This window comes from Martes martes (assembly GCF_963455335.1).
Source record: "Martes martes genome assembly, chromosome: 3".
Lineage (NCBI taxonomy): Eukaryota > Metazoa > Chordata > Mammalia > Carnivora > Mustelidae > Martes > Martes martes.
The window spans coordinates 135149290-135171012 of NC_137890.1; the positions used below are offsets into that span (position 1 = coordinate 135149290).

The 21723-nt window shown below is 36.9% G+C and overlaps 1 protein-coding gene across 2 annotated transcripts in view; it reads left to right on the forward strand.

Annotated features, from left to right (window-relative positions):
- SLC38A11 (solute carrier family 38 member 11) overlaps nucleotides 1-13296 on the forward strand; it is a gene marked incomplete at both ends in the record, with an annotated part of 50217 nt that extends 36921 nt beyond the window's left edge. For both annotated transcript variants that reach the window (XM_080799486.1, XM_080799487.1), the window contains 3 exons: nucleotides 2010-2122; nucleotides 4600-4731; nucleotides 13003-13296. In XM_080799486.1, coding sequence (XP_080655612.1) covers nucleotides 2010-2122; nucleotides 4600-4731; nucleotides 13003-13296 — 539 coding nt within the window. The remainder of the gene's footprint in view (nucleotides 1-2009; nucleotides 2123-4599; nucleotides 4732-13002) is intronic.
- Between the last annotated feature and the right edge of the window lie 8427 nt (nucleotides 13297-21723).

Genomic DNA, 21723 nt, shown 5'->3' on the forward strand with positions numbered 1-21723 from the left:
GCTGTCTCTTCTCCTCCAGCTCCTCTTCACTTAATTTTCACATGATACGGGTACTCTTGCGTGTATTGTTTCAAATAGTTACAGATGACTATGATTATAGGCAGAGATTTCTCAAGAAATAAAAAAGTAAAAACGGCTTCAAAACAAAGTGTTTAACATAATTCTAATGCCATCAAAAATATAATCCGTATATGTGCCATTTGAGTGCAGCAATGAAGTGACTGTGAAAGTCTTGGTAAAAATTTTGTTTCAAAATATTGCCATGTATCACTATTGCTACATCATTTGCCAAGGTGAATGGCCTGTAGGGGCCAGTCTGTACAAAACCTTGGTTTTTAAATGCCTTCCCTGTAAGACATACACCCTCTTTCTTACTCACACCTCCCTGGTGGTGTTATCGGTGGTAATTGCATAGATACAATTAAATCTTTATATAACAAAGCTGACAGGTTGGTTTTGGTTTGGGCTTTTTGTTTTATTTTACTTTATTTTGTTTTTTGAGTTTTTTTTAACTTAGCTATAATTCCCAAAGATATACTTAGACGCAAGCTGGAATAAACTGACATTGTTTCTTCAGGCCATTTCATTTTAGGCAAATCTGGTCTTACCTGTGCAAACTGCATGCATGCTTCTTTTCTTTTCCCTTTCAGTAGATAAATTTCAGCTTGTTAGGCAGTAAAGTCGAGGGTGTTCTTGACATTCTCAGTCCCTTTGGAAAAGGTGTAGGATCCTTTTTTTTAGTGAAGGTTGGTGATCAGAGACCTTCTGTCCTCTTCTCTGAGTGGTAGAATCTTTTCAGTCAACCTTGAACTAGGTCTCTGTCAGGACTGCTTTGTGGTTTAATCCCTTTCTGCCCAAAAGGGACCCTAGAAAGTAATGTACATTGGTTCCAATTTATAGGGGGAGGGGAGAAGGGTCATTAAAGTAAGTCTTGGCAGAGGGCGCCATTTAGCTTTTTAATGGAAAAAAACAAACAAAAAAAAGGAACAGAGGTATAGTTTTGTTTTCTTCTTAAACATTGAAGTACTATGTGACTTTGATCTGACTTTTTTCTTCAGTCTAACTGGAAAATATATCCCAAATTTTAAAATGTAAGTGTGTTATATTTAGGAAATAAATAAGCCCAAATAGTGTTTGTTTCAGTATTGGGAAAATTTGCTGACATGACATGACACGACATGATCATCAGATCCTTCCATTTCTTCATAGATATCTGAGAAAATATAGTCTCTAAAAAAAGAATTGATTCAAGGTGTACATGGTCCATTGTTTAGTTTGGAACTAATTAAATATAATGCTTTTCCTCAGAAATAAACATATTTTTACAGTTTTGTATCAGTGCACTTGCACTCGGGTACATGTCAGATACCATGAAAGGTGAATCCTTGCTGTGGCCCTGGGTCTGGGATTAAACCCGATAGCATGATTACAGGAAATTCAGCTCCCCAGATGTACTGGTCTACTCTTCCTTTCAGGATTGCCCTTGATCTAAGAATAACATTTCAAAAGGAAATTTGTTTATTTTAACAGACTTTTTTTTTTTTTAATAATGAAGTCACTTATTTGCCAGAAACAAAGACCAGAAGCAAGTTTATAAAGCTAGTGCACAAGAATTTAGGGAGTTGATTCAGGTGTCAGAAGACAATGGATGAAAGTATTTTCCAGAAGTTGATACAAATTTAAGGCAGATCTACTAAAAACAAACCGAGAGTAAGAGAAAAACTGTCACCGATTAATTCATCTTCATGTGGAACATGTACTAGTTTTAATATCAGGATATAATTGTCAGTATGTATAGTTATTGAAGGTATTGAGAAGTTATTGAAAGTGTTATCAGTATGTATAGTTGTTGAAAACAAAAAAACGTGTATTTAGACTTGGCAGTCTATTCTATTAATTAAATGGAGTTCGTGGAGCTCTACTTATATAATAAATATCCAATATCTGATTTGTTAGATATTTATTTCAAATATTCTGTTGAAACTCATCTATTCTATATTATTCTCTAGGAGACTTATTTGAAAACTATTGCAGAAATGATGATTTGGTAACATTCGGAAGGTTCTGTTATGCAGTCACTGTCATTTTAACATACCCTATTGAATGCTTTGTGACTAGAGAGGTAAGCACAATTCCTTTCTAACATTTTAACTAGTCAATCCTTCTTACTACATTTAATTTAGGAAGATTTTTAAATAATTTAATTCTGCATATTCACAAGTGCATGACAAGTTATATAAGTTAAACATTTCTTTTTCAACCAGTTTAAAGATAAATTTATATCCACATGTTTACAAGTTACTTTTTTCAAATGTTAGATTTGAAGATGATGTTTGGTGGTTTAGTTTATATTAGCATAAGTATAAATATTTATACAATTGCATTCCGAAATGAGTGCCAGCCTTTAATAGAGCCAAACTAAGTTGTTCTTTCTTAAAAACATTCTTACAAAGAAATTAAGTACTAAGATTAAAAACATGTTTTACAAAATCATCCTTTGAACAGATTTTGATCAGTTTTGTATTTCTGAAAAAACTAAAATGCCTTATTGTCTATGGAAAACCAAAATTCAACTTAAACCACTAGTTTTACAGATATATTTATTTATATATTTATACAGATATATTTATATTTTTATACCATGTAAAATAATAGACATAGTATATTTTACATATGTATTTGTGATGTGTTTATACTATATGTATGGATTTTTGAAGGAAGATTAAGTGAAAAAGAACTCATTCTTTTTGTGTAAAGCTGGAGAACATGGCTTGTCGGGAATCCCTTATACAGTCAGCGAAAAATCCACTGTACCAGTCAGCAGAAAAAGCATGATCCTGCTTCACAGTGGTTCTTTCAGCAATCACACTGAAAAGGGCTTAGTTTTAGGATCTATTCCTAGAGGCTATTTACACAGTGCACCATGTGAATGGGTCTAATGTGTGAAGTGAAACACCTACAGAGCTTTAAATACGCTAACTAACCATAGGGCTTCTAGAGGAAGACCAGTGCTTACCTTATGCCAGTTCTGGGGGTAAGGAAATGCTCAGGGAAGTAGAATAAGGAAATGTTCAGCACTATGTATATCCTTTTACAAATAGCACTTGTCCTCACTTACAAATGTCTAACTCACAGGCCAGTTCTCCACCTTGAGTATAAGGGAGAAGTAGACTAAACTTTATGAAGACTTTTCAAATCTAAGAAACTTGAAATTTTTTTACTCTTGTTGGATGCAGGAAATGGTTTTATTTTAGCTTCTGCCCGGTACTTTGGGTTCAGATCTGATCTGTAGATCAGCGGTTAACAGAGGGTACATTCTCATGTGGTTTCTTGTGACCATCTGAGTCACTCCACCTGCACAGCTTATGTCTTTAGTCCTTGGAACTTGTTTCCTCTCCAGCTGCCGTGATGGGAAGATAGAACTAAAACAAGATCTCTTCCATGGTAGCAAATACTAGGTGGAGGAACCTCAAATATACTTTACTCATTCACTTCCTTTTTCTCTCTTTTCTATCCCCCCCCACACACATACACACACACTTAGCATAAACAAAGTCAAAGCCATTTCTACTTGTAGGGAAAGTAGCCAGCCACATACAAGGGCGCCAAAAAGCCTGTCCATACCGCTAATGAGCATCTCTCACTAGTCTCCCACACTCAGTGATTTTCTACTATTATAATCATATATTAGAGGCTTCTATAAGAATGAATTTTAAATATCTGAAAAATATCACACATTGCAAAACCATAAATGAGTAAAATTTATTACTATTCGTGGTAATTGTTAGCAGGGTAATGGCAGTGTGCGGTCTGTGAGGAATGTTAGGTAAGTAACAGCTTGCAGAGTTGGCTTCATTAAGGTCCCCAGCATCTGACCTTCTACCATTCCCAACTCTTGTCTCAGGGTTCTCTTGCACAGAGTCAATCCTATTCAGATTGTCTCCTTTTTGTCTTTCATAGGTATCTTTCCTGTTCTTCTTTCCTCTTTTGCTCTTTTTACACTGTTACCTCAGTCTCTAATTCTGCTCTAAATCCTACCCATGTTTCAAACCTTACCTCAAGCCAAGGTAGGACAAGGACATTTCAGGATTGCTATAAAACTGATTAAAGAAAGTTGGATCTAGGTAACTAAAGCTCCTTCTAGTTCTAAATTCTATTTGATCTTTTTTTATCCAGGCACAAATTGATCACTATTTCTTTTCTTAGATTGGTTGACTCTCTTCAGTCTCCTCTCACTCAAATAATCTAAATAGCATCAATGTTTCTTGTTGGGTTCAAATACCTTATAAGGTAACTTCCCAAGATCTTTCTTACACTTGAGAAATATGTTTTTTCACACATTATATACCATGTTTTGGGTCTATAATATAATCTATTGCCCATCTAATAATTCAACAAAGAATACTTGTTATTGAAGTGTGTGTTTGTCTATGTGTGAGTACTTTGGAAAAGATAGGACATTCATATGGCTTATGATTTGACTGACTGTCTTACTGGTAGTTTTTTATACAGTCCTAAGTGCTATAATATGATATACTTTCTTGAGAAGTCCTGCATGCCTCTGAGACTCCCTCTCTAAATAATGTGTTTATTTGGCAGGTAATTACCAATGTGTTTTTTGGTGGGAATCTTTCGTTGGTCTTCCACATTATTGTAACAGTGGTTATCATTACTGTAGCCATGCTTACATCATTGCTGATTGATTGTCTTGGAAAAGTTTTAGAACTCAATGTGAGTACATTTAAAAATTTACACCTTCCATTCTATAAATCTCTTTAAAAATAATGTTTACATTTAACAAAGGATTTTCCCTAACAAAGGTATCAGTTTCTGAAATGAGATGAAAATGTGTTTGTTATGTGATAATAAATATTACAATGATGATGTTGTGTACTTTCTAAAACTATATACTTTTAGAGCAGTGATTCTCCAATGGGGAGATTTTGCTCCTCCTTACCAGGGAACATTTTCAGTTGTCACAGGTGGATAGGTGGGTGCTTCTGCATCTATTGGGAAAGCCAGGGATGCTGCTAAAGTCCCCAAAAGGCACAGGACAGCCCCCATTATAAAGAATTATCCAGTCTAAAACATCAGTAGTACTAAGGTTGAGACACCCTGGTTTGGAGCACTTTTTCATATTTTATTTTCTATAATAAACATAAATATTAGATCTGGAAGTTGCTGCATAAAAATAGGTCTAGAGGGATTCATTAAAAAAGTGTGAATGAAGAGACTTATATCTATACCCCACATTCACTTATCACAGCCCAAGTTCTTTTTCTTTAAAATATTTTGTTTCCTTTTCTAGACCTTTCCCTCATAATCTCTACTTCTCTCTCCCAAGTCTAAGTCCTCATCATATCACATCTGAATTAAAACTAGCTTTGCGCTTCAACTAGCACGTATTTAAGTTCTGCTTCCAGTTTATCTTGACAATGCTTAAAAATCCCCACTTTCCTACTAGAGCAAGCATAAACTCTGTTGCCTCTGTAATCTGACCCTGTGCCTTCTATAGAAGGTTATTTACCATTTACTTTCCCAAATCCACCTTTAGCTCTAGTCAATCTTATTTTGGGCCTATGAGTAAGCCATATTAATTCTTTCTTTTATCCTTTGGCTTATGTTTATTCTTTTTTAATTATTCTTTTCCTTTCATTTTTTCATCCAAATATTACAAAGATTTAAGGTCTAGTGCAACTTCTAACTCACTTATTTGTTGACCAAATATATATTATTTCTATATAATTGAGATACAATGATGGGAGGAAATCAGAAAAGATCTGTGCTTTCATGGAGCTTACAATCTCACCAATAAACATGAAAAGTTCAGCTGCTATATAAATCAAGAATAAAAGAAAGGAAAGAGATGGATTCCCAAAAGACACATAGAAGAAAAGATTAACAGGATTTGGTGACACAGGGGGCTAGAGGGACACATCAAGAATGACTCCTCGGTTCTACTTTGCGGAGCTGGGACAATGATGCCATCTGGTGAGAAATGAATAGAATGGATCTACCACTTTAGAATCATTAATTTTCCTCTTCTACAATCCTTATGGAATTTCTACTCAGAATCCCACCACTCAGCATTTATTAATTGTGCACCAAAGGGAGGGCAGACTTTTACAGGTGAGATCCCACATCATTATTTACTCATTCCATTGAGAATTGAGGGATAGGTGAAGGTATTATTGTCTGTGCCCAAGACACTATTCCCTCAAGATGACATCTGAATTTGAAGTTACAGACAAAAGCAGATTCAGTCAGTAATACACTCTTGAGGATGTTCTCGTAGCAGGGTATACGAAGAGTAGGGAGTAGGCAGCTTCCCAAAACCACAGGACCCTGGAGAATCACCTATTCCACCAGCGATAGAAAGCAATCTCATAGAAAGATGCATGAATATCAAAGGTAACTTTCACCTACATCTCAGTTTTGCATAGGCCAAAGGCTAAAAAGTTCATACAAAATCATTTCACATTCCAACCTTGATCTGTGTAAGTGGATGACTGTGACCTTAATGCACTAACTTGATTTATATATTGTTATCATGTACTGTTTGGACTGTCCATAAGCTTGCCTTCCCTACCAGAGAGTAAGTTCTTTGAAGACAAGAATGATATTTAGCTGCCTCTTCCATCCTCCACAATATATGGCATAGTGCTAAGAACACAGTGCTCAAATTACTGCATGGGCAGTTGCCCCTTGGGACCACAGATCGGGAACTATTTCTACAAATGTTCCTGGACATAAAAGACATCTTTTAGTGTAGCACTGGGATATTAAGTGTTACCAAAAATTGATAGCATTGACAATGATAGTAATCTTTCATCCGTGCTGGGGTGAGATCAACATAATGATTCCCAGATCTGTTATTTCTTACTTTGTTAAATGTCTCATTTGAGTTCATCTTTGGTTGTGTGTTCTTTTAATACTATAGGATTCTGTTATAAAAAAATACGTTTATCAACTACCTGATAGCTCACCACATCTTGATAGCCTAACAATTTTTTATTCCCTTTAAGTTAAGCAACCTCATACATATTGCTTATTTTTTAGTAATGATATATTTTTGTAAATATTACCATAACTTTCTGTTAATTGCTTATCTCTCTGACAACAAAATTGTAAGCATTTAATTACATTAAATATTCCCTATTGTACTTACATTGAAATTTTTTTGTGTTTAAGACAGAATTCTGGTATTACAGAATAATAAGGGCAGAATATTGGATGAATGTCTATTATAAAATCAAGATCTGAGCTGGTTATGGAAGACTATTTTTAAAAATTTAAAACATGATTCAAGACTCTCAGATTTTTTTAAAAACCTGGCTATATAGATACTCATAAGAAGACAAATAAGAGTTTTAAGTTGTCTATTATGATCTAATAACCCAAGACAATTACACTAGGTTTAAAGACATAAGCCCATAACTATATGGTCAATTAATCGTTGGCAAAGCAGGAAAGAATATTCAACGGGAAAAGACAGTCTCTTCAACAAATGGTGTTGGGAAAACTGGACAGCAACATGCAAAAGAATAAAACTGGGCCACTTCCTTACACCAAACACAAAAATAAATTCAAAATGGATTACAGACCTAAATGTGAGACTTGAAACTGTAAAAATCCTATAGGAGAACACAGGCAGTAGTAACCCATTTGACATCAGCCATAGCAACTTATTGCTACATATGTCTCCTGAGGCAAGGGAAACAAAAGTAAAAATAACCCATTGGGACTACCTCAAAATAAAAAGCTGCACAGAAGGAAACAATCAACAACACTAAAAGGCAACCTATGGAATGGGAGAAGATATTTGCCAATGACACCTGTAAATGGTCGGTATCCAAAATATATAAAAACCTTATAAAACTCGACAATCCCAAAATGAATAATCCAATTTAAAAATGGGAAGAAGACATACAGATGACCAACAGGCACATGAAAAGATACTGAACATCACTCATCATCAGGAAATACAAATCAAAATTACAATGAGATGTCACCTCACAACTGTCAGAATGGCTAAAATTAACAACACAAGAAACAATAGATGTTGGTAGGAATGTGGAGAAAGGGGAACTCTCTTGCACTGTTGGTGAGAAGGCAAACTGGTGCTGCAGTCATTCTGGAGAACAGTAGGGAGGTTTCTCAAAAAGTTAAAAATAGAACTACCTTACAACCCAGCAATTGCACTACTAGGTGTTTACCGAAAGAATACAAAAACCCTAATTCAAAGGGATACATGCACCCTAATGTTTATAGCAGAATTATCTATAATAACTAAATTATGGAAAGAGCCCAAATGTCCATCAAGTGATGAATGGATAAGATGTGGCATACATACACAATGGACTATTACTCAGTTGTAAAAAAGAATGAAATCTTGCCATTTGCAACAACATGGTTGGAGCCAGAGAGTATTATGCTAAGTGAAATGAGTCAGAGAAAGACAAATACCGTATGATTTCACTCATTTGTGGAATTTAGGAAATAAGCAAAGGAGAAAAAAAGAGAGAGGGAGGCAAACCAAGAAACAGACTCTTTTTTTTTTTTTTTAAGATTTTATTTATGTATTTGACACACAGAAAGAGAAATCACAAGTAGGCAGAGAGGCAGGCAGAGAGAGAGGGGTAAGCAGGCTCTCCGATGAGCAGAGAGCCCGATGCGGGACTTGATCACAGGACCCTGAGATCATGACCTGAGCTGAAGGCAAAGGCTTAACCCACTGAGCCACCCAGGTGCCCTAAGAAACAGACTCTTAATTAAGAGAACAAACTAAAAAAAAAAAAAAAAAAAAAAAGAACAAACTGATGATTACCAGAGGGGATGTAGATGGGGGATGAGTTATACAGGTGGTGGGGATTAAGGAGTGCACTTGTGATAAGCACCAGGTGTTGCATGGAAATGCTGAATCACTGAGGGCATTTTGTGAGGATGTAGTATAGGATCTCCATTCTTTTACAGATCACCTGAGCTTGTGTTTTTCCAATCAACAAAAGTCTTTTGGCATGCACAACAACATATTCAGGTCTTTACTCAACTCCCTTCATGTAGACATTTGTCACATTTAATAGAGCCAGGTGAGGCATCATTTCTCTCAGTAACGAACGAACGTAGGCCAGATCTAAAGCATGCTGTGATGCTGTGTTCCACTTCAGAATGACAGTGTGAGCTAACATGTATTGATGACTCTGTGCCAAGTGTTTTGCATGTGTTACCTTCCTTAATCTGTATTAGTTTTACAGATGAAGAAATTGAGGCACAGAGTGATTAAACAGAGTGACTAAATAGTTCACACTAGCTGTAAGTGGCAGAATCAAGATTTGAACACAGGCTTTCAGCCCCTATAGACCACATTTTTAATTATTATGCTAGCCTAAGGTTTCCTAAATAGAAGGCTTTAAATTGTGCAAAATAAGTAGCTTCATTTTTCTATCCAATTTTTAAGTTAAAAACCTATGCATTAAACTTACCTATAAGTGAGGTTAAGAGTAATCTATAATATATATGGTTAGACTTTAACAATGAGTTAAAATCAATACCAGGAGATGAAATAACATGGAACTGAAAGTTTTTCATCTAAATTAGTTTTTAGCTAAGAGTTTTATCTTAGTTAACAATTGTACTCTAAGAATTCTTTTCTACTGTGGTGTCTGAATCATCACTAAGTAGAATAATGATCTTCACTAGTGAGATGTGTAATAGAATCAGACTCTCAATTTGCAAAGTTGGGGAAATGCTGTTACTTACTATGAGTAGAATAATATAGGATAAATATTTGGAGTTACATCAGTTACTTAATAAAAAGCAAAACCCCATTTAGAGCGTAGCTTCCTTATTATTTCATTGTTTTCATAGCAGTAGACAACAATGACATATTTTCGAAAGGAAATGCACCCTCAATTTTAAAGGATTCATTTTAGAAGCAAATAAAATAAACAGAAGTCCCATTCTTGGTATGAAGAATCCAGTATCTGGGCACTGATGTTGCTATTAGAGAAAAAAGGCATCTACAGTAATTGGGCCCTGTGGGTTTTTTACTCGCAGTACAGAGAAAAGATGAAGCAGCTGGGGCCTGTGGCCAGAGTAACCAGCCCAATGAGCACTGTGTGCAGCTTAAAGTAGGAGGAAGCAAGCAAGCCGATCACATAGAGAGATACAGTCATCAGGGTAAGCAAGGCGTAGTCCAAGCTGCCAAAGACCTCCTGAGTGAGCCCGAGTTTCTCTTCAAGTATAAGAACCCAAACTGATTACCATGTAGAAACCTAGAAGAGGTATAAGCAATCTTTTGTTTAGTTTTCAGCTGCCTTGTACCCTTTGAGAGGTTTCTATTCTGGTAGGAGAATTCAGGTAAGTTCCCAATTTGTACTGCCAGTAAAAATCTCAACACCTACTGTTATTTGCTTACAGCAAATTGCAGAATGCCCTGGCATCAGTAGTGTTATTATCAAAAGACAGTGCTGGCTTACCTTTAAAATAAGGCTATATCTTATTGTCCCTTTAATGAAAGTTAGGATATTTACATCCTATCTAGCAATTCCAAAAAATTATTCCGAAGCCAGTGGTGTAGTCTCACACAGGCTATGTTGAATAGATCAAATAAGCAGGACGAATTTACAGGAAAAAGAGCAGATGGAACTGCTGTGTCATTCTACTGATGATCGTGGGTCCCAGCAACAACCTCTAGCAGGACTGGGCTTTCAAATATTAAGAAAGTAACCACTATCTAGACAAGATACTCAACTGGACTTCTTCCAGTACAAACATCAGCTATATAGTTTTCCCACTAATTACTACTTTCTCAACTCTTAAGAATTACAGCATAAACAGAACACCCATTGCTTTGGACTGCCCAGCAAGTTAGGTTTGGAAGTGTCCCAAAATGCTGACTGATGACAGCTTCTTAACAGCAGCTGGTGGCGGTTTTCATCCTGATAGCATTTTCAGCACTCTGAAGTTCAGATGCATTAGTCTCACATGTTTGTTCCTGTGAAGAGAAGAGACTCTATACATATACACACCCCCACACCCACATACGTATATTTATATCTTAACCATTTTTTCATTGTTTTCAAATTTTTTCAAAGAAATCAAAAGATAATAGTTAGTATAAACACAGATGGAGTTCTACAGTATTTTTCCTAAAAGAACATTGTCAGTTTCGAGTATTTCAAGACAGCTTAAGGAGTCCATAATTCATTCAGTTCTTGCCATATGAAAACTAATGCTTTATTCTGTGTACCTTTGTAGGTATTTATTTGTATGCAGGTATTAGAAATAGCAAAATTACATTTTCCATGTATTTTAAATTAGAATACAGTTAAGCACCTCTTTTCCCATTCTTATCTCTAGCTGTAGGCATATTTTCCATGAAGTGTGGTCCCTCTTATTCTTCCCCAGGTTTTTAGATAGCGCCTCAATAGTCACTTCATAATGTATTCCAATCAGCTGCGATTTCTCTGGACTTCTGCTATTTCTGTAAAAGCTACAAAAGTTGTATTTTTGGAATCATAGTTGTAATATTTCTGGTATGAGGATGGTACTGAGTATAACGCAGTAATTTTAGTAAATGATGCTATTGAGAAGATATTTATTTTAAAATATTTCAAGTTATAATCTGTTTTTTACATCCTCCAGCTTCAAAATCAGTTTTCTGTGATTTTTCCTTGGGGAAATCTACCAACTAATGTGTCAGGAAGCTTTTAAACCTTAGGTGATAGGTATATAGGGTTTCATTATACTATTCTTTATACTTTTCTGTATATTTACATATTTCCATAATTTTTTCAAATATAGCAAAACATGTATTTTATGGAAGGCTTGCTTTTAATTTTAAACCGATTTGCTATATTGTCTGTTTTTAAAAACTTGTGTTTTATGGCCTAAGAGAATATCATTTGTTATACAATTATATTTAATATATTTAATAGTATGTTATATTTTGCTTAATATATAATTAACATTTAATATAATTTTAAAACTATATCACCTAAAATGCATTAAATTTTAACATTACTTCATTTGCCAAGTGTGTAACTCAAATTTAGCCTCTTCAAAGGGAAAGTATCTTTTCTTGAAGTCAATAACTCTCAGTATTTTTTTTAAAAATATGTATTTATTTATTTGCAAGAGAGAGAGAGAGGGAAAGGGAGAATCTCAAGCGCTCTTCCCTCTAGGTACAGAGACTGACATGGGGCTCCATTTTATGACCGTGAGATCACAACCTGTGCCTAAATCAAGAGTGGAGGCTTAACTGACTGAGCCACCAGGCATGCCTCCTGGGATTTTTATAATAGACAACACTACTCCCCATAATTTTCAATCTGACATGCCCCCTCAGGTTGGACTTATCCATAAGCTAATGTAGGGGAGGGTGAATGAGTCAGTCATTTAGTTCTGCTGTCAATTTTCTAGGGTAATTAACATGTTTAGTTTTACTTGAAAGAGGATTTAGAAAAACTATTTCATGTTAAGTGCCCCAGGGGTGATAGTTTTCTCTTCTCATACAGAGGGGAACCTACTTTTACACCAACTCAAGAAAGAGGAAAGATGATAACCTCTACACACCTCCCAGTAGTCAGTCTCCTCTTGTACATAAATGACAAATAGACCACTCATATTTGAACAGCATAGTAGTTACTTAGCAATTTGAAATAAGAGTATAGGAAAATGTGATGTGCTGAAAGCATGGGAAATTTCAAGAGTTTGCCAGAAGTTGGTCTTACCTTCTGCTTTATTTTCTAAATTATTATTTTCTGATCATTTTTTCCTTAGGTCTGACATACTATTATTTTATTCTCATTTGTAAATATATCATCAGAAAGGGGAAAGCCTATTCCTAAGTCTTGGGTTTTTCTTCTTTCCCTTGGTTGATTCAACCTATTAAACTTTTAACATGTACAAAGATAAATACATTTTATAAATGTATTTCAAAAACTGTCCAAAGAATGCTCATCTGGTAACATATTGTTATTTCTTGTTTTCAATATGCAGGGTGTGCTCTGTGCCGCTCCACTAATTTTTATCATTCCATCAGCGTGCTATCTGAAACTGTCTGAAGAACCGAGGACACACTCAGATAAGATTATGTCCTGTGTCATGCTTCCTGTTGGTGTCATAGTGATGGTTACTGGACTCCTCATGGCCATCACAAATCCTCAAGACTGCACCCATGGGCAGGAAATGTTCTACTGCTTTCCTGACAATCTCTCCCTCACAAACATCTCAGTTTCTCATCTTCAACTGACGACACAACTTTCAGTTTTAAACAGCAGTATCTTTCAATGAGTTGACTGCTTTCAAAAGTATATATGTTTTCAAAGACTTCTAAACCTCATCACATTCACACATTTTAGTCTGTATACTATAAAATTATTATTTTGGCATTTATCAAGACTTGGTTTTCTTTACTCTTTAGTCCAATATAAAAGATAAAGAGGATTGGGGTGCCTGGGTGCCTCAGTGGGTTACAGCCTTTGCCTTCAGCTCAGGTGATGATCCCAGGGTCCTGGGATCTAGCCCAGCATTAGGCTCTCTGCTCAGCAGGGAGCCTGCTTCCTTCTCTCTCTCCACCTGCCTCTCCGCCTACTTGTCATCTCTGTCTGTCAAATAAAATAAATAAAATCTTTAAAAATATATATGTTTAAAAGATAAAGAGGGAAAGAAAATGGAAGATTTTTTTTGTTTTATTGCTTTATTTTAAACAAAGTTAATGTTTTAATGACTATGCTGCCTTAATCTCAATTGCAGGAGGAAAAGTGAAGCCCTTGGCCCTTGCTGCCATCCTCTCAAAGCATTACTCTTTTATTCAATAGGTGAGCCAACATACTGCACTCCAAAATAAGTAGGTGATTGTGGGTTGGAATTTTATGTATGTATCCTTTTTGAGAAAAAAAAAATTGTTTCTTTTAAAGTTTATGGAAAGGGAGAGAAGGGAAACTGAAAACTATTAAAGGGAACAGGTATCCCAAGAGCAAAGGGAAAGTCTCCATTACAGTTTTAGGAGATCCCTTGTTTAGAGGGGAGTGAATCCCTGGAGAAGTGAGTAAAGTTCTTCCCATGCTAAGAAGCATGAATAATAGACTGCACAGAGCAAGATATGTGAGAAATCAAAATTACCTCTCGAGTTTTGATCCTGTGGGAATACAATGGCAGTGCCATTAAATAAATTATAAAGCAGAGGGAAAAACCACAAGTTCTCAGGCACAAGCCCCAGAGATCGGTTATGTGTCTGCTTTGGACCTGCTGAATTTCAAGTACTGATGGGAGTATACAACCAGAAGCTGAACTTTAAGACTAGAAGCTTGCAAGAAGAGGCAGGACCCCAGAAGAGGAATTCTCAGTCCTCCGGGATCCTCAGAGAGATTTTCGAGTGCTTGTTGGCTGGATTCTCCAGAAGCAGACACTGAGATGGAGTTTGGCATGCAGAGTGCTTATTAAGGATCATCACTAATGGGAGAGAGGCAGAAACCAGGACTGGGAGGGCGAGATGGAGCTGCAAGGCAGGCCAACAAAGCACCAGGCAGGTCCGTGGGAAACTGGAACATATGTAGCCCATCAGAGTTGTCCCTGTTCAGGTGAAATAGCCAAGTTTTAATACCACTGCCTCCATCTGTCCTTGAATGTGGGTACCTGTGGAGGACAAACCCTGGCAGCTCTTTGCAGCTGAACAAACCCTAAAGGAACTGAGAACTGTACGCATCTTCTAGTGGCTGGGGTACCACGTGCTTCCTTATAGAGCAACTGGCAGGCACAGCTGCATCCACCACAGCGGCACTCCGTTTTTAGTGAGGATTTTTAAAATACCTTTTCGTGAGGATTTCACATCTGACACTCTTCCAAAAATAAGAAGAACATTTGGGACCATGTGGACAGCTACCCTATACCAAATCACCCCAAATTTCTCACCTTTTCATTTGTAGTTCAAGTTGACAACCGATAGAACTGTATTAATTGTTGCCAAACAGAAAATGTCACAAGCAGAGTTAATACACACGTGATGTGTTTGTACAAATCACAGCAAAAGAAAAGAAAACCCACAGGAAGTGTATAAAGGGTAGTTTCACAGTGGTTTGAGTAAAGAAGTGGTAAGAGGTGAGTCATCATGGGAGTCTTAGTAAGAAAGACCTGTAGAAAGCACAGAAAGCTGCACGTTAGGCAGAACCATGCTCAGGCTCAGAGTGTGATTTTTTTGCTTCAATAAAACATCCATGTGACTCAATTAGTTTAAATTCTATGGGCTGTATAACTTTTCTGTATTTACTTTGTAGATTTGTTTTTTGTAGGTTAAGAATCGTAAGGTTAAGTACTTTGTGCCTATTTTTAGATTGGCACATGTTTTGGTAAAATAATAATAAAAATACTTTCATTGCATACTGAGGGAATGTAAGAAATTTTTGCAGCAGTCTGTCCCTACATTACTCAAGACTGAGAAACATTGACCTACATAGTTATTAGATAAAATCACAAGAGATGAGAGTTCCAAGAATGTACAAAGAGAAGCACATCAAGGATAATGTCATTTAGCACTTAGCCATCTATTATCTTGTAGTTTGGGTATTGCTTCAGATACCAAAAGTTAAATTAACCTTGACTCTTCAAGTAGGTTAAAAAACAAAACAAAAACAACTCCTGGTAGGAACTGAGTATTGTATTATTGCCTAATAAATATTTGTGGTTTTTTTTTTAATCCTAATCCACTTTAGAACAAAACTGCCTTACATGAATTACCAACATCTTTCAAATTACGATAGAATAAATCTTAGAAACTTACGTCTTTTTTGCAAGAATATTTGTCTGTCTCTTTATTTTGCCACCATGCAAAACTTCAAGAACCACCCCATATCTATTTTCTGCCTCAATTTAATAAGAGATTTCTATGAAACTCATTCCCTCCCTGACACTTCTTGCCCTTAACAAAGCAACTTGAGGATTTAAAACCTATTTCTGAGGTTGCCACTACATTTGGATTTATAAAGTGCTTCTTAATTTAAAAAAGAAAGGAGGGGAACAATATCTTTACACACGAATGTAAACATCTAGCAATACATTTCCATTAAAGGTACAGATGGGATGACACCTGTGTAACTTGTGAATTGGATCCTTGTCCGTGTAACAATTTACGATAGGATCTTTTATTTCAACCCTAACTTGAACTGTATTCAAATATCAGAGCCCGTAGACCTTCTTGCCTCTGCCTGTTTCCAATGGTGTTAAGCAGTAATGGTTGCCTCTTGTCTTTCCTATAAGAACTCTGAAGTCCAGGTTATCCAACTAAGAAAATCCCTACTAGTCCTCTGCGGAAGGCACATGGCACACATCAATTTAATTAAAGATAAACATTGGATAGGAGTAGGCCTCTTTCTGGCCTATCTTCTGCCATCTTCTCAGGAAAGCAGTATTAGTCTGTTTGTTTTGTTGTTGTTGTTTGGGAGACCTGGCCATTGACAGGGTCTGGTGGTGCAAGGTATTCCAAAAGTGGCTCAAGCATGGGCCAGCCAGTGACCATGAGGTAGGGCAGTCATAACTGCGGTGGGGGTAATAATAAGCTGCACCAGTCAGATAAGGTCCTTTAAGAATGTATAATAATTCTGAAAATTATATAAAGAATTTACCCTAATAACAGAGCAAACACGCAGAATGGATGAGATACCATGAGCTAGACTGGGAGAGAGAGGAAAGAACACATTCTCTGGAGCAGAGGTTCTCAAACTTAAACGTCAGCATGTGTCAGAATCCCTGGAAGGACAGATTGCTGGGCAGTCCTCTCCAGAGTTTCTGGTTCAGTACTCTGGAGTGAGGCCTGAGAACCTGCATTTCTGAAAAGTTCCCCGGCGGCATGGCTGCCATTGGTTCCAAGATCACATATGAATAAGGCTGGAAGTTGGGCAGAAGAGAGTTGCTAGATGGTGCCATCGGTTTAGAGGCTGGGCAAAATACAAGGAAGATGTAGAAACGCCATGCTGGAGCTCAGGAAGAAGATGGAGATTAGGGACAGAGGAGGGAGAGCTATTGGCACAAATCCTTATCCTTTGTCTCTTTTGAAAAACCACTGGAGAAGCTTACAGAGGGAAGAGGTGAAACCAAGATCATAAGATTAGTGAAAAGTAATGACACGGGAGGGGGAGGGGAGGAGAGTTAACAACAAAGAAAAAAACAGAGATTACAGTCTAAAGTCAACACAGCTGTCGTGGTTAAATCGAAAGCCTGGTTTGGAGCCTACAGGCATTCAGGGAAGATTGCCTGAGCTTCATAGGAAGAAAAGAAGAAAGGAAATGTTCCAGTTCTTCAAAAGTACACCAAGTTTTCCTAGGACTAAAGTCTCAATGGAAAGTCTTACTTGGAAAATTACATAGGGAACATGAGAATCACTGGACTGGATTCATAATAATATCATGCAGATAAGGAATTCCTGTAGCAGTCTTATATAGGACACTTTAACAAGTATTCTACTAATATTTGCTTAACCACAATGAAGATTATCAATAAATTTAGCTTTGGAGTTTTTATTATATTATTCATTTATATTAATATGCTAAGTGCTCTTTTAAAACACACACACATGCAGGGGCACCTGGGTGGCTCAGTGGGTTAAGCCTCTGCCTTCAGCTCAGGTCATGATCCCAGAGTCCTGTGATTGAGCCCTGCATCGGGCTCTCTGCTCAGCAGCAGGACTGCTTCTCTTCCTCTCTCTCTCTCTGCCTGCCTCTCTGCCTACTTGTGATCTCTTTCAAAGAAATAAATAAAATATTTAAAAAAATAAAACACACACATGCAGATTTAGTCTGTCCAGTTCTAACTTCCACCTGTTTCTGGCCCTTACCAACTCACTCCTAGACTAATGTCACAACCTCTTACCTAAGTACTCTGCCTCTGGTCTCTTCTTTCTTCAAGGGGTTTGTTTGTGCATCATTCTGAGAATCACCTTATTAAACTGACATTATTAACCTGATGTTTGATAACACCACATGCTTGTTCAAAAGCTTCCCATGAAACTCTTGTGCTTATAAAATTAAGTACAAACTCCAAACTCTAGCCTGTATTCGAAACTTTCATAATATGGCCTCAACATGGCATTCTGGCCTTATCTCCCGTGACTCCAGGAATGGACTCTCGAGCCTAACATAATGAAAGCATTCCTTTACACTGACCCCGCTCTGTGCTGCTTTTGACTTTGCCCCTAAATTCTTGGCATTCTCTTGTTTGAATATCCAGCCGCTCCCTCCCATCAAAATTCTATCAGTTCTTTGATCTTCTGCTTGTCCCAAACCTGACAACTCAAACTCCATGCAAGTCAGTTTTTCCCCCTTTGGAATTCTGTTAATTCTTGTAGTTATGTTACATGAAGAAATCCTGTCTAACGAGACTGAAAGTTCCTTGAGGACCAACAGTGTGCTGCTTTTTATTCAAATCTCATGGCAAGCAGCCTTGTAGTAAACACTTAAGTATTTGAAGGGAGACTGATGGTGTAAAAGGGAAAATGGTTAATAGAACCAGTACCATACACATTATTTTATTGGATTTTTTTAGCTATAATGATTGTCATTATAAAGTATAATAGCATTTTAATGTGATGTAGTCAATCATCCAACAAGCTGGTTTAGATAATTAAGTTGGGTTTCTTATTTTGCTTTATTATGCATTGAACCTTCAGAGAAATTATTTGGGGGTATTCGTAAAAGGACTCTTGGAGTAAATACCAATCACCAGGTATCTTTTCACTTGTTTTGACTGCTATATAAAGATTTGCTTGTATCTTTCTTAATTATAAGCTCCTTGAAACCTAAGACCATGTCATGTTTAGCTTTCTTTTTTGCCAGTGTATGCTCATATCTTATTCATAATGCTTGGTAAACATTGAATGACTTGACTTTATCTAATTTATATATATTTAACTCAAATTTATAACCCACCAAGAAAACTCACATTAAACCTTTTATTTAAGATGATTCCTTAAAAAAACGAAGCGCCAAAGCCAAATGTGTTTATGATTTAGGTACAATTATCACCTTGCCTAATCTCAGCAGACAGCTCAGTAATTTTATAGAGCACTGAAAAGAAGAGGTGATTTAGGAACGCACAGGCAAAATTTAAGAACAACACTTCAGGCAACATATCAGTTTGCAGTTTTAAGTTTGAAAGGCTTTGGAAATGTTTGTATCCACGATACAGTGGCAGCTATGTATTTATCATTTTAAAATTTCGTTTTGCCAGAGGACAAGGCCAGTTCCAGAAAAACAAATCCAGCCCAGCCTTCTTAGAGTCAGGTCCCGTTGCAAAACAACATTGTTCTTTAATCTTTATGTTCTGAGAGAGAAAAATAGTAAAACATCCACCAAAAAAGTCACCATTTGGGTGACTTCTCTTGCATAAGTTTGCATTCTTGTAAAGTCTTAAAAAGAATTTCTAAGTTAAAACTTTTGTACATGGTTCCTCCATGTACAAAATGTAGATAAGCTGGAAGTTGAGTAAAATGACCTTGGGTTTTATGTGCTCTGTCTCACAACATTTCAAAATGAACTTAGATTTATTTAAAAAGCTGTAAGAATAGACAAGGGAAGGAAATTAACTTTAAACATTTAGAAAAACAGGGCTTAGGAAGGGGCTTATAGAAGGGGCTGCTTGACTGCATAAGCACAGTGGGAGGGGTTCCCTATTCTAGAAGACACTCTGACCTTTTAAAGTAGATCTTTTAAAAGAAAGAATAAGAAACTAAAAATAACAGTTTCAGGTGGAAAATTTCCTTGGAGTAAATGGTTTTATATGTGTGACTTAAATGGTTCCCGAGAGTTCCTTGCCTCCAAATGATCTGGTTAAACTTGATCTTAAACCTCATTCTGTAGTCAGAAGCCAACTTCATAATTTCAGCAAATTCTTCTAGCTTACTTTCTCATGCTTCTCTAGGCCTCCATAAACCAGTGTTCTTTTGCTCTTTATCTGTAAAATTTGACGATACTGTAGATGCAAAACACAATCTCTTCATCAGTTTCCATAAAAATCCACTCACATCATGCATTGTTTAAAGTTTTTATTGTTGTTGCATCTTTTGAAGATTTAGAGTGGTCACATTCTGCAGCATGGCCTTCGACCAATCTTTAGGCTTTACCGTCTAAGTGCCTCCTTTACTCCTCTCATTTTTCATCTCCTTCTCCAGATGAACAGGCAACTGAGAGAACTCAGACTTCCTCACTGAGGTCACAGTATCTTCAGGCCTCTATGAGACCTCTCTCCCACTTTATCTTGTACCTTGTGATTATAATTTCCTAATACAACTGCCATTCTCTTCCTAAGAAAAATCCAGATGGAAACTGTCAATATACCCATATTTTTCATATTTTTCCATTTCCTTACATATATGTACCCTGTGATTTATATTCTGAATTGCATTTCTGGTGACTTTGCTCTCCACAAAAAGAGAAGCCCAGAAGACATCTGCCTCACATAAAATTAAAATGTGGACTCCTGGCTTTAACTAGGAGCTGCTCCATCTGAATGGGTGACAGAAGGGTGACCACTGTGGTTTCCCAGTGCAGCCAACCCACACTGCTTAAAGCTGTTCCCCTTGAAGGCCTCTACTTTGTGTCTTCAGCCATTGTAATTTTTCACTTCAACACCAGTACTATTCTCCAAACAACAGCTGTGTGTCTGCCCACTTCCTTTGCACTCTGGATAAATCTGGCCTCTCAGAATTCCATTAGAGCAGGCCCAGCAGTAGTGGGTGGATAATTCTCTGCTTTATAAGTAAGGAAAATCTGAAGAGTTTCTCTACTCATTTTCTCAAGTATCTTCTATGGAATGATACCAAGGTATCTGACATACTGTTGATTGCCTTTCAGTACACAGAACACAGACATCCCTTAACACTGGGGCATAAATTAGAGGATCCAGATTAACAATTAGGAAGAGTAGCTCTAAATTCTAAGCTCAAGCAGTGGCTCATGAGAATGCTGCCCTCCCCACTCCTCTCCACCTCCCTAAATTCCAGCAGAACTTCGGATTTTGCCCAAATGCCTCCTCCTCTGAAAGGTCTTCCCAGCCTTCTCCAGCAGACCATAGCTTTTCTTCTTCTGCGAGACTGGGTATAATCTGATGGTTAATAGAAGGAACAACCCGGTGTAAATAAAAACCTTCTAACAATTAGAGTTCCCTAATATTGGCATGGGCTACCCTGGGAATCAGTGAGCCTTCTGTGCCTGAAACAACTTAGAAGTTGGAAAAACGATTGCCCACAATGTGGCAGAAGCAGTTTATTGCTGAATAAAAACTGAACTTGATGATGTTCAAGGTCTCCCCTGATGCTGAGTTTCTAGTTACTGCCTTGTGTTCTCTGATGAAATAAAATAAAGCACTGTTCTGCAACTGCTTCATTATTTTTGCATGTCTTTTAATTTTTTTTCTAAATAAATATGAAACAGCTCAGAACCAGCAATCTTTTCATTCCCTTTCAGTGCTTTGACCACCTGGTACAAAAAAATTTATGAATTGAATCACAAGAGCTGGTTTTGAAGGGAGGTGAAGAAATGGAAGGGAGGACAACCTGGAGACAATAAAGCAGATATGGGGCAGCACCACAACATGACCATTCTAGGGATCAGGTCCTACTGAAGGATGGGAGCTCACAGGGCAATCCTTCAACAACTTCAATTATTCTACCACTAGGTCCATGCAGAAATTATTGCTGTCACTGCTAACCAGCATGCAAAAGCGGTTCTCATT